Source organism: Neodiprion virginianus, chromosome 3 (assembly GCF_021901495.1).
Source record: "Neodiprion virginianus isolate iyNeoVirg1 chromosome 3, iyNeoVirg1.1, whole genome shotgun sequence".
Taxonomy (NCBI): Eukaryota; Metazoa; Arthropoda; class Insecta; order Hymenoptera; family Diprionidae; genus Neodiprion; species Neodiprion virginianus.
In genome coordinates this window covers 34,987,822-35,001,202 of record NC_060879.1, presented here as the reverse complement: position 1 = coordinate 35,001,202, position 13,381 = coordinate 34,987,822, and the positions used below count along the sequence as shown (strand labels likewise).

Below are 13,381 nucleotides of genomic sequence, written 5' to 3'. Positions count from 1 at the left end.
GAATTAAACCTGGACACGGGAATATCAGGCAGCGCAAAAACGCAGCACGGCATGACCTTCTGCCTTGGCAAAGAGTAGAACGAAAAATGAAGGAAACAAAAGAGGAATTATAAAAAAAGAAAACAAAAAAAAAACATATCACACCGTTGCTCCGGGGAGATTGTTTTAAAAATTTATTCTTGCCCGCCGAAATTGCTCACAAAGGTTTATATAATTACACCTCGGCACATCCTCAATTCCATCGAGTCTTCGTCACCTTTTATGAATTTGGATAAACGCGAGTCGCGGTACGTTATTCACTTGTGATGAACATACTGGAAGTTGTCGTTCGATGTATCTTTCGGTAGGAGAATGTTTTTTTTCTTCTCTTTTTTCATTCTCTAAGTCAAAAATTCACAACTGCAAATTATGTATGTAGGCTTGCCGGTTAAAGCACCGTAAGAAGGATGCTGGCCATTCGACAAATAAGAACGGCTCGACAAGATCTTTCGAGAAATTTCTAACCATCAGTCACGATCAGCCAGAATTGTGATGCTAATTAAATAATCCGACGTCGTACGTCAGATACGCTGATATTGAAGCAGGACGTATTAATTATTGTGCATCGAGTGTGAGATTTCTCTGACGACTGATTGCAAGGCATCCGTCGGTTTTCGCACCTAAATAATTAGGCGCAGGCGTTAACGAAACAGTTGCGACAGCTGGGCGTCGTTGACATTTGAATTATTTGATTATAGGTTGTAAATTTTGAGCAGCAAACTTCGCCACACGATAAATAACGTGCGAGAGCTCTGCGAGAATCCGATGCCTGAATTCGTAATAATGTAATCTCTTTATTATGCGATCGCCGAGGGGTTTTGTAAAGGCTAAAAGATTATAGATGAGCTGGCAGAAAATCTATCTCCCGAGTATAATAATTCAAAGGTCTTACAGAGATCTGCTTGAGATCGATCTATCACTCGACCTTTGAAACACACAAGCAAACGTATAAGCAATACGTCGGCTCTATGTAAGTCTGCCAATAAGCGAAGCTCATTACCATTAACTGCCGTCGTCATCGCGTTATTAAATTTCTTTCTTTTTTGTTTTTTTTCTTATTTCGACTCTCAGGCAAAATGACACCGTCTTAGATTTGACTCCGTCTTTGTAGAATAACGATTCAAAGCTACAAGGTATTACGATGTTAGGTACGTCCTGTATCGGTGGAAGCCTCGTAATCGGAAAGTGATTTCTGGTTTCAAACGTCACCAAATATTTATCGACGACGATATTAATCGCTGTTCGATTCTCCGATAAGGATTTGTACGGGACGGCGCCTCAACGGCGAACGTGACGATTCTATAATATATAGTCTTAGACCCCGGGTGCTTTTAGCATAGGAAACCTTGCGATATCGGTCCTGCAATTAGTGTCACAATACCGGAGTCAGCCCCCTGAATGTGCTATACACTTGCGTTGTGAGTGAATTGGAACGGACTATAGGTAACAATGACCGAGTTCAAGCAATAACAATTAATAAAGACGGTGTAGATGTCGGATAATCTAAAGCTGTATAATATATTGTTACAGACCTTCGCTTGCGCCGCGTGTACAATTGGAAAAACTTCTCCGTTCCTTTTTATCGTACCGAGACTGTGTTCGCGATTAGTCGATTAATCGGTCGGTCGAATAAAAAATTAATAACAGACAGTGGCTATTAATTGATTGATCGATAAAAGCAATTATCGCGTTGTAGAAAAAATAAAATGAAATAACAATCGTACTGTTATATTACACAATAACGATCGAAACGAGCCACATATTTCACATATTCACATGTTGATACGGAACGTTTAAACTCGGCTTGAAACAACTTGTGAATCCGTATAAATTTCATCTAAATTCGATCGGTATGACGAATAATTGACATGGGAAAAGAGTTAAAAAAAAAAAAGAAATAAAAACAAAGAGAAAACATATTATCACTCCGTCGAATTGCGGGTACTTTTATATTCAACGAATAACCGGTCGCTAGAGAGTCGGCCGATGCAATTCTATTTTTCTCACCGATGTCTGCCTTCTATACAGGTACGAGTATGTAAATATGCGGTAGACATATTATGGTAAGGTATGCGGAGTGAAAAACAATTCATTCAAAGACATACCCTGCACAGATGTAACATCCTGTAGGTAAGAAGCTCAAGACAGACACCTAATTGAGGCGATGATAAAAACCGCGAATTCCCATGAGAAAGAAATTCGCATTACACACGCATGGGCGTAACACCTGCGTATATTTGTAAAGTTTTTATTTCTTATTACACAGGCGGCAATTACCCGCTACGTTAGTTTTTTTCCCTACGCTTTCGTTCTTTTATCGTTACATTTCTTTCTCTTTGCGGTGAACTTTATAATTATCCGTTCGTCGCAAGCGTTGTAACGAAGCTGTCTGTAATAAGTTGTTACACAGCTTCAGCCCGGTTCGCACCATGTTCGCGAAATTGAACATGGTTGGATATAACAATTCGTTACAAGTACGGCTAGATCGGGCTCTTGCGTTGCGTAAAATAAAAGCGAACAGGTGTAATCGGTGGGGAAATTGCACCGGAATAACTTTCGGCAAGTTAAATTGGAGGGAGGAGAATTGATAGATCGATAAAATTGCAGCCGTAATACCAATTCGGAGTGTTATACCTTATTGGGAGGGACGTTGATGAGTTTGCAGATAGCCGAAACATGTGTTAATATCGTGAATGGACAGGCCGAAAAATAGAAAGGATAAATATATTCACTGCCGGTTGTACGCGAGCCGTGCAACAACAACATTAAAGCCCGCGGTAATGATTATCGAGTTAAAGAAGTTGCGCGATGGAAAATATCGATACGCCTTGTGGGTTTTATAATGAGATGACCGCGCATCGAGTGTTTATACAAGTGAACGAAAATATAACTTACCGGAATTGTAAACAAAAGCTTAGGTATCGAAGCTTCGTTTAAAATAGCTTCAAAGTGGTCGGAGATTTGATAGATTCGTTCGATTTCACTTTGACATCGGTCACTTTATTCAGTATTGCACGGTATTGATTACGATCAATAAATTGCAACGTTGAATTAACTACTGAAAAAGAAGAAAACTTATTTCAGCAAATTTGTAAAAAACGGTCTTCTGAATAAAATGAGTAAAATTGAACGAATACATTAGATTTTTAAACAATTTTATACTGTCCGAAACGATGCACCGCGATCTAAGCTTTCGTTTATAAAACCATTATTTTCTATCATTGTTCCTTCAAAAAGACCTTCCCTCATAGCTTACGAATATGACAACATGATAAATGTACTTAACGCAATAAAGTTAGTAAGATTTCGGGAGTCCTGGCCATCAGTCTTATCAAAATTAGGCAAAATAATCAGTTAATTGGGCATAAATTACCTTCAACAGCCGTCATATTGTCTCCGAGTTTCATCTCTGGTGCATCTATCTGGGTCGTCGGACCCTTGGGACTCGTTCCGCGTCTGACGATATCGGGTTTCTTCCACTCGCGAGGAGAGAGACTCGGTCGGATGATGGATATGGAGATGGAGGAAAGGGCCAGGAAATAGGGAAGGGAGAGAGCTTTTCTGTATCAGTGATGCGTATCAACTGTCAGTCGGCCGAGTTGAGGAAAGGGATGAAACTTGGCGCTGTTCGTTGTTGGCACGCGTGTAAGCAGGTGGCTCCTTCCTTTTTATCTCCGCATCCGGTTCCGGATTCTTCTTCGCTTTTTATACCACCCTCGGATTTTATCATCGAATCGGTCAGAGTCTCGTTACGACGACCAATGTCGAAAGCTCAATTTTTGTACTGTGTCTATCATTTTTTATATTTCATATTACAGACTGTCTTTAAGCTCGTATAATAATGTTATATTTTTAAAAAGGTATAATTTTTATTCAACGTCAATTAAAACCACTCTCTTCTTTATTACAGGTTTATCGCTTTTGTAGAAGGTCGTTTTTGTTTTTTTTTTTTTTTTTCTAAACCATTTTCATTATTTATTCAGTTTTACATTTAGGGATAAAGTGCTTGAGCACTTTAAGCGCGTTGTAAAGTTTAGAATTTTTATAGCTCGTTGACGTTCGATTAATGTACTGAAATTTGAGTTCGCCACTGTTCATTATTTATAAATATATTTTAAAACGTTCCGTCTTTTCTAGAACTCTTATTCTCTTTTCAGCGATCACCAAACTTATATTTCTTACCCGAATCTGATCACGCTAAATTGGCGCAAGATTTATCCGCACTGTGCACTTATCGATACCAGCTACCAGTTTTATCATCTGAAAAACGCAACGTTCGATTAATCTTCCCGCAGAAAAAGCTGGAATCAATCTTTTTTACACGAGTTCTGATCAGACCCATCACAGCAGGTTTCGTGCGATCAACTACCCTACTTTTAAACTCCCTTAAACTGAAGTTGAGTTCAACAACCGGTAGAAGACAAAGACTAGACGTTAAAACTGGCTACACGGCGGAGTGGAATCGTTTTTTTCTTTGTCCCTTTGCCGAATGAAAACCAACCAGGTGGTTTGTCCTGTCCGTGTGTGTAGTGGAGCATAATGAAATATCGAAAAACGCCGTTGGCATCGACATCGTGACGTGTTCATGGCTAGGTGCTTTATCGACTTTCTGTCAAAAGGAATAAACCGCGCTTGAGGATCCAATCGCATAATCGTTAACCCGCCGGCATCCCGAAGAACCTCGAGGAAACCCCTTCCGTACACAGGGTATAAAAAAAAAAAAGAAACAAAAACAACAACAACAACAACAAAGATCTATCCGAGCCCGCAGTTTCAATATCGGAGATTTATCTTGTCGATGGAAATTTCTTCGCGGACTTGAACTTTTTCATTTATCTTTTTTTATTCTTATTTTTCTTCTTCTCCTTTTTCTTACTCTGATTTTGTGTTGTTGCGAATTTCATTCCCGCACGCAAGTTTCTCACTCCCCTCAAGAATGAGAAAAACTGGCCGCACCGACGGAGCAACGTCACGATTTCGTGACTGTGTATCTTAGCCGTTTCTAGACGAGTCCTCGTGTTGTACGCGAGCGGCTTCTTCGCTCCCTGAATTCAGAGATGAATACCCATTGTTGGGATATTTTTAGGAACGAGAGGTCGCGCTAGGCCTCCACCGAGGTTTGACAAATACAAAAGAGATTGCGAGATTCAATTTATCGAGTGAAGAAGAAGAAGACGAAGAAAAAGAAGAAGAAGAAGGAGGAGGCGGAGGAGGAGGAGGAATAGCCGTAAAAAAATTTAGGCCAAAGATTATCCCCGTTACGGAGTATCGGCACTTGGGTGACTGTAATTCAGCGTGAAAAAATACCGTTGGAGAGTGATTATGAATATCAGAAGGGAAAGTTGGCCCTGTCTCTGCCCGCCAATCTCCGACAATGAATATTCAAATACGGGAAAAAAAAACAAATCTCTCGAGCTTTGCTTCTACAGGGTGAAAAAAGCGGGGAAGATTCTTTGATCAAGCGACGACTGACGTACGCTGGATTCAAAAGAACCGAGTCGACTCGACGCGGCGTCCAAACAAGAGTGCGGGGTGCTCTGGATTACCGGGAACGTAGAATAAAAGCTGGCCATAAAGCTCCTGATCAAAGCACTTACACGTGTGCATGACGGAGAGCGAAACGAGTGCCGTGAAATATTTTCCATCGCCGGAGTAAGGGAGAAAGGAAAAATATCCTGAGGGTGCGGGTTTCGTTAGTAATTTCTCATGCCGAGCGAGCGGCTGTTACTTTAAGGAAGTCCTAAATCCATTGCAACGGCTAAAAATATAATTCTAAATCGAGTCGGATCTGCAAAATTTTCTTTCAAATCACGGGGAATCGATTTGGGTAGCTTACGCCGTTGCGGATATTAAATCAGCTGAAATCACGTGACGTAACGCATTGAGAAATGGCGCGTGGCAAGCTTCGGAAATCATGGAAATCGATATGAGTCTTGCGGTAAAGTCATTTTCACTCCGCATTATCATTTGCTCTACTTGTTATCCGTTTTACCGAGGCAATTTCCATTTACTTCCGATTATTTACCCTGACTTCAATCACTCACTGAGGTTTCCGGGGTCTTATCCAATCTGCAAATCGGGGATATGTTTCATTGGAAATTAGTTGAGATCGCTTGTTCGACGTGCTATAAAAAAACTAGTGCTATATTTTTATCCGACATACCTAAATACCTATAAAAAAAAGCATTGTTACTTGAGGGAGAAATCAAAAGTTACGTTTTGCAGGCATGTGTTACCATTGTTAAAAGATGGCTCGACTTCCACCGATTACCAAACGTATCTCAACTCATTGATTTCGAATGTTGAAAAGCATCTCGAATTCCTCGTATTACCATTTATACTTGATCAAACCTATTATTATTAATTATCAACCCTCTATTTGCACAATTTTTCTTTACATATTTAACAAAGTGTTCTAGGTTTTGGAGAAATCGGGAAAAAAATTCAAGGCTACTTCTCAAAGTCTTGAACCACATTATCCGTACAAGTTGACGACGGACTCGAAAATTTTCAAGTATTACAGATAAAATTTGATGTTGAGAAAACGAGCGTTTCCCACAAGACCGATCGTTTCCATACGGAGATATAATTTTATTTCAAAGTGAACGATCCCTCGATTCGGACCTCCGGGGGATGATCTTAGGGGGGTGCATTGGCTGACACAATGCGAGGAGTTCGGAGGCCGCGTTGCGCTCGCTCTGTTATTCCTTGCTAAATCGATAGAGCGAAGTGCGCGGCGCTGTGTTGCGGGGGATGCCGATGGTGGTGGAGGTGGAAGTGGTGGGATATATATTCGAGGCATAGCGCGAGAGTAAACCGCGGCTAAATTCCGTGCCAGATTTACGGGGAACGGGCCCCGCGAATTCCCTCGGGAGCTTTAAGGTGTCCCCCTTTTCGTCGGGCCCGGCAGCGCGACTCCGACTCTCAAACTTTTGCTCCATTCTCCGTCAATGTCCTTTAAAGTCATTATTCAATTTCCCGGTCTCGCTTATTGCATTGGAAACAACCCTTTCCTCTTTTTTTTAAACTCGCATATTGGACGGTAATTGATTACCGACGGTTACCTGTTACATTTAAATTAAGAGATTTTGATCTCTTCGTTGTACAGGAAAATTAGACGAGATTGTTTCTGATGGAGTAGTAATTTCTTTTTGTTTTTTTTTTATTATCATTCTCCTGATCTTTTATTCCAAAATTTCATACGAAGATTAAATAGTTCGACTATATACGTTTGCCATTGGTACCACAAGGATTCAATTTCTAACGAACCTTTGTAAATTACAGAGTTGATGAGCTTGAAATTATTCTACAGATATACGTATGAGATTTGTATATTTTTCGTTGTGACGTAACTATCCTTTCTTTGAAGCGAAAAAAATTTTTAAAAATGCGACCGAATTAATTTTCGTTTGTAAAAATAATTTCCACACCAAGAAACGGATTCAGAAACAATTATCACCTACTTACGAAAGACTGTACGAAACTGAAGGAAAGTATTTTCAAAAACTGAAAACAATCTAATTAGAAATGAATCTTTCTTTAACGAAGTCATAATTCTGTTGACAAACTGTCGGCAATTTTTTAACTTTTTTTACATCGATCTTCGCGGCGATCGATGGGCCGAAAGAAGTTTGTGAAAGGCCGGCGCAGAATACTCGGTCCGCATCGCTGATTCCCCCTGCAGTTAATCATAAGTTTTTTCTCCTTTCTTTGCGAAATAGGTCTTATATATCTGAAACCTGACCGAACCTGTACTTTCCCATTTATCAAAGTTATCTGATCGGTCCCGTCGGGACGAAAGGCTGAAATTTTACGCGCTCAAGTCGGGTCCTTGAGAGATACGAGGCGATAGCTTCGAGTCGAGATTTATATATATATATATATATATATATATACGAGGAAGAGGAGGAGGGGGAGGGGGAGGGGGACGCGAGATTCGCAAAGCGTGTAGTTGACGCCCGGAAAAATACGCTCCTCGTATTTCTATTTTCGCAAGCTCGCTAGATCCATTCAAGAGTTATTCCGTATAATAAAAGAAAGGAAGAAAAAGGACAAACCGTCTTCCTCTTCCTTCTGCAAACAGAGATCCGCGTTCGTTTTCATTTCACTTTATTGCGCCGATGTTGCACAATCGTTATTCGAATAACGTTCTCAGCTCTGCGTCTGATTGAAATCCCTGCAGCAGCAGGTACATTTAATTTATTTAAACGCGAAGGTCGGAAGATACGTGCCGTGCAGTTCGCCAATCGGTTTAACACTTTTATACGTTTTCTCACGATTATGTCAGACAGGTTACATGCATGCATGACATCGCGGCTGCTTGTATGTACAAAGGAGCTGAGCGACCGTCGAATCGATAACTATTTATAATATACCTAGAACACGTGGCGTGCAGACAGTCCAGGTGATCGTTATCGACGTGCCGAGAGAAATTTCTAGTCTGGATTACACCGTATATACGGTAGGGCGGTTCGTAAACAAAAAAAAACAAAAAAAAAAAAAACAAATTATTTTAACTTTCAAATATTCAAAATTTCAACGCAGATTTTTTCGTACTAAAAAAATTCCCACGCGTCTCAGGTTTTACGAAAAGTTTTATTTCGTCGTACGAAACATGCGTTATAGCCACAGAAGGATTTAAGGATATCTCAATTTTGATATTCCCGAAAAAAGCCTTTTTAGAAATTTCAAAGTCGTTGAGGCAGTAGTAAAAAAAAATTGAAAAGTGAGATATTTTTCAGCGAAGAAGTGCGAAATCTAATAAAAGGACCTTTCCGAACCTTTCTGGTATACCGTCTTCGACTATTTTAGTTTCTTACCATGACGTCAAAAATGAAAATGAGTTCTGTGGCTGTAACCAGAAAATCTAGTATTTTTCACTTTTTCTTTTCGTTTGATTAATTATCGTCACTCTTACCGCATCATCCTTTTCTAACTATTGCGACGATTTGGCGTTAGTGCGGCAATAAACTGACATTGAGACCTTGTTAGATCGAAGACATTTGATCAACTAAACACATAGATCTAATTTACCAATAACCATCAATTTTAGTATGCCCAAGCTGACTCCACACACATTTCCATGCAATTGGAACGTTATTTGAACAGTTATTACGACGATACCCGTTTTACTGAAATTCTCTAGTAAATATAATAGGAATGAAATTTCACTCGGTGGCAGGTTGTAGACGACGATAATTAAGCGAGGCCCGGAAAAGGTCGTCCGTGGCCTCGCTTCAAAGATCGCGGGGTTAAGTCAACTGATCGAGGGTCGGAGATATAAAGTGGAGAGGGAAAACAAGGGGGAGAATAAAATTGGCGAATTCAATATGGGCACGTATCGCGCGATTCCTTGCCGACGCAAAGGTAATCACTTCGCGGCGAAAGGTGAACAGCTCGTTCCGCGGAAACGTTAAACGAGAGGGTTCGTAGACCTCTCGATAATTTCGAAGCCGTAAAATTGCGTCGATTTAATCACGCTTCGCGGCCCTACGTATATAGGCATAAGGAATACGGTACCTGCGAAACGACGTTTTTTCATCAATACATTTCTGCATTGCTATATATCGTTCCGTTATATCGTGCATATTACGTTCTGCATCGTGAATATAACGTTAATTGGTCAAAATTATAATCCGCAGTTGCGACTGTGTAAGATAAGAATAGCCAAAAATAATCGTTTATTGTTTCCCGATTAATCGAGTATAATCGATTATTTCTTAAACTCGGTTATTCTTCCTGGTAATCGGTTTTTGTTTTTTACGCCCATGAACGATGCAATAAAATATCAATTTATGTGATTAGCGTGTCAATTGTCATCATTGTTTACTAACTAAGTACGTAGCTGATGTAATAAGTGAAAGGTAAACGAATATATTCACCAGAAATTGAGAACTATTTTGAACGAAACTCTAAGTTATCAAAAAAACTTTTCTTCTATTAAGACTACATACCGAAATTTACGAAATTTTCGTTTCATACACACCGTTTCAAAACAAAAAAGAACGAAGCAACCGATTGCTCGATTAATTTTTACCGATTCAATCGAGTAGTGTTCGATATTTTTTTTAATTCGATTAATCGATGCATCGATTATTTTCAACTCAGTGTCCATCGCTATTGTTCGAGTTTGACGAACGGTTTGTTTTTCGAAAATGAATCAAAGCAAAGAGAGAGAAGGAGAAAAATCCTTCGTTGACAGGTTGACGCGATTGTCAAAATTCTCAACTCTCGATCCTCTCTAAATATGGTCATCGTTTTACTCCCGACCAAAATCAAACTGTTACGACAGCTTGCCCCCGTCTTCGGAAGGCTTAAGGTCTGTTTGTCGTTTGACCTGCGCACAGATTCCTTGCACACGCATGTACACATATATATATATTATTATACATAGATATTATTGACGTAAAAGGGGAATTGAGCAGCGTGGAATTATCAATGAAATACGTCACTCGGTCAAACGCCTAGAGGCGAGAGGCCTGTCGCTGACGTAATAGTCCACACATTCTATACATCTGTAAGGTGATCGTCACCGTATGGCGAAACGTTTTTCGTTGAAACGTACGAAAGCTTTCATTTTCAGCGGGGATACCCAGTTGAAATAGTTACAACGATCAAAGATATAGGCATAACGAAGTAACGTCGATGAATAGGGTTGATGGACGGCGACAGAAATATTACTAGAAAACTTGAGTAACTGTGATAGATCGGACGTCTGAATCAAAAGTCAGGAGGATAGTACGAAGCGTTTTAAAAATTTCCAGCAATCTTATTTGCCCCGTTGATGGTGAACGTTAAGATAAAAACGTGTTTTTCACGTAATAAAAATGAATCTGAAGAAAATCGAACGACATCAGCTAAGAGAATTAATCAACAGTTCGAAAAAATGCTTTATAATTAGAACGGTCAAAGTGATTGACCTCTCATGTCTTTGATACGGTTCTGATGTTTTCAGGCCTATTTTTCTGCGATATAGAGATCTCCACAGATTGCCTGCGAAAATTTCACGAACAATTATCTGCAGCGAGGATGAGAATACATAGATGTGCGTAAATACGATACGACAAATGTTCGTCAACGATTAGATTTCCTCGTTATAATTTTATCATAATCTAAGATTTATTGAATGTTTTTCAGACAGTTTGTAGGGATATCTAGTTAGTGAAGAAATCGAGCTGAGAAATATTAAATTTGGATGAAAAATACCCGACTTCAATCGTCTCAAACGTTCCAACAGTAAAGCTGTTTCTCAAATCGTTGATATCTTATAGTTTGTGTTATTCAAATTACTTTTAAAAACACTTCTAGCATACAGTAAAGATTTTATTTCAATCGTGTTCACAACATTACCGCAAATAACGTTGCTGGATATTTGTTAAACCGTTCCTTCTCTTTTCCTGACTTTCGTTTAAATCATATTGAAGTTAGTAACGTTATCGTAACGATTCATGCTGAGGACAAACCGTTATTTTGCGATTTTCAAACCGTCTGAAATTCATAAACCATAATAAAACGAAACACTCTCACATTTCGAAGTCGTTGCTCCCTTCAAAATAATTGGAAAAATAAGAAAATAGTGATTTTTCCGCCAATGTTTCGTTACGATAACGTTGCTAACTTCAACCTCGCTCATTCAAACGGTTCATACGATCGATCCTTAAGCACATGGATTTTTTGCAGCATCACGTATGAAATTGGGTACATTTTATTACACGAAATGATTTTGGACGTAGTAGTTTACCGTAGTGGTAAGACGCAACCGTTGGAGCGTAGTGTAATCTAGTGAATACGGGTGGCACGGGTCAGACTTCAGATTGCGGTGAGAATTACAAGTGTGGCGACTCGTAACTCGGCACGTTTTTTGTCTACAGAAACGTATAATTGCCAGATCTCACAGAGGCTCTTTGACAGAGCGCGAGCGCTTCTTCTCGGTCTGGAATTCTTGATGGAAATTCGTCTGACAATGAAGTGTTACAGAGTTTTCGTACAGCTGAAATGAATTATTTCACTTGATCAAACTCTGTCCGTATTCAAACCATTCGAAATAGACGCCATGTTATACAAATTCAATGCTACCTCGGTACAAATTAAACCGTTTTCTGTCGTGACCTCGTAAAGATGTAGTTATCCCTCAATTTATATGCATAAACGCTGTTGTACACGTTATCGCTTTAGCTTTGAATAAAATTTTTACTACGCATCCTCTAACGGTTGGAAAACTGTACAACTTTTTTATGGGTATACTCCACACCCGTTAAACATTGCTAAGTCGGACAATTTTTACGTCACAACACTGCCATTTGCTTCTGCAGAAATGATTTAGGGGGTCGGTTGTCCGCTTCTGTTTAATCGTCAGTGACTTGCAACGTAAAAGTCTTCTGCAAATAAATGAGCCATCTTGTAATGATATCGAACGGATTTACTAAATGTTGAATGATTTCGAAGCGATTTGAAACTAAGCTTTCGTTTATAATTCTGGTATTATAAAATTTTGTACTTTTAAATAGAATTTCGTGACTTTGGAACACATTAATTTGATAGATACTCAACCAGCATTAAACACACCTTCTATATCCAAATTGGGGAAAAAATTGTTCGAATGATAAGATTGAAAATTTTTCTATTAGCTGCTCAACATTTGGGAAAAAAGATGAAAAATACAACCCGGTAGACATGGTCAACAAACTTCGTGTAGCAAATTCCTATAGTATTAAATTCTTGAGGTCCTCACCTTCGTACCACTCGACCAGTTCGGAAGTGGAAAAGTTTCATCGACTTATCGATACAAAAAGTCAAAGCCACCGAAGTAACGGCTTGTGTACGTAAATAACGCTACGCGCGACTTTAAATCGTGGCATTTCAGCATCGAAGAACGCTTAACAGATCCTTCAGTCTGTCAACGGATGAAACAAGCACATTCGTACGAAACTGGGTATTGTTCAATATACTTATATCGTGACAAGCCGTATTCAAAGAGGTTTTCGGTGTTATACCTACGAAAAATCGTCGAGAATTTAAAAGTCTGCTTCTTCGATCCATAACAGGCAAGGTTTTGTTCCAAATTGCTTGTCGAACATTGCACGGCGTTACTACAAGCAAAGCTTTTTCCAACGGATTTGATAAAATCGAACCCCGTGCCTTTGAAGACAAAAACCTGTTTAGATCCATCCGAAAAACCGCTATACACGCAATATATTATGGGACATTCCTTACCGTGGATACATATTTAAATAACGTTATATCATCGTGACACTGAAATCGTTGACCATGATACCGAGAGCAGGTATTATACATGTGTAACTCGCTGACAAAGTTCAAGATCCCGCAGTGATGCGGCTCTAAT

At 39.4% G+C, this 13,381-nt stretch overlaps 2 protein-coding genes across 4 annotated transcripts in view; one reads left to right on the top strand and one right to left on the bottom strand.

The window, feature by feature from the left end:
- Nucleotides 1-4,662, bottom strand: part of LOC124300493 (cyclin-dependent kinase 12) — a 44,382-nt gene extending 39,720 nt beyond the window's left edge. The window contains exons 1-2 of one of the 3 annotated variants that reach the window (XM_046754669.1): nucleotides 4,222-4,662; nucleotides 3,413-4,110 (exon numbers count right to left, since the gene is read on the bottom strand). In XM_046754669.1, coding sequence (XP_046610625.1) covers nucleotides 3,413-3,446 — 34 coding nt within the window. In that variant the 5' untranslated portion in view covers nucleotides 3,447-4,110; nucleotides 4,222-4,662. Of the gene's footprint in view, nucleotides 1-3,412 lie in introns of all 3 variants that reach the window. The other 2 variants (XM_046754668.1, XM_046754671.1) reach the window with 2 other exon arrangements.
- Nucleotides 1-13,381, top strand: part of LOC124300496 (uncharacterized) — a 66,222-nt gene that overhangs the window by 35,765 nt on the left and 17,076 nt on the right. The gene's annotated exons all lie outside the window — the stretch shown is intronic.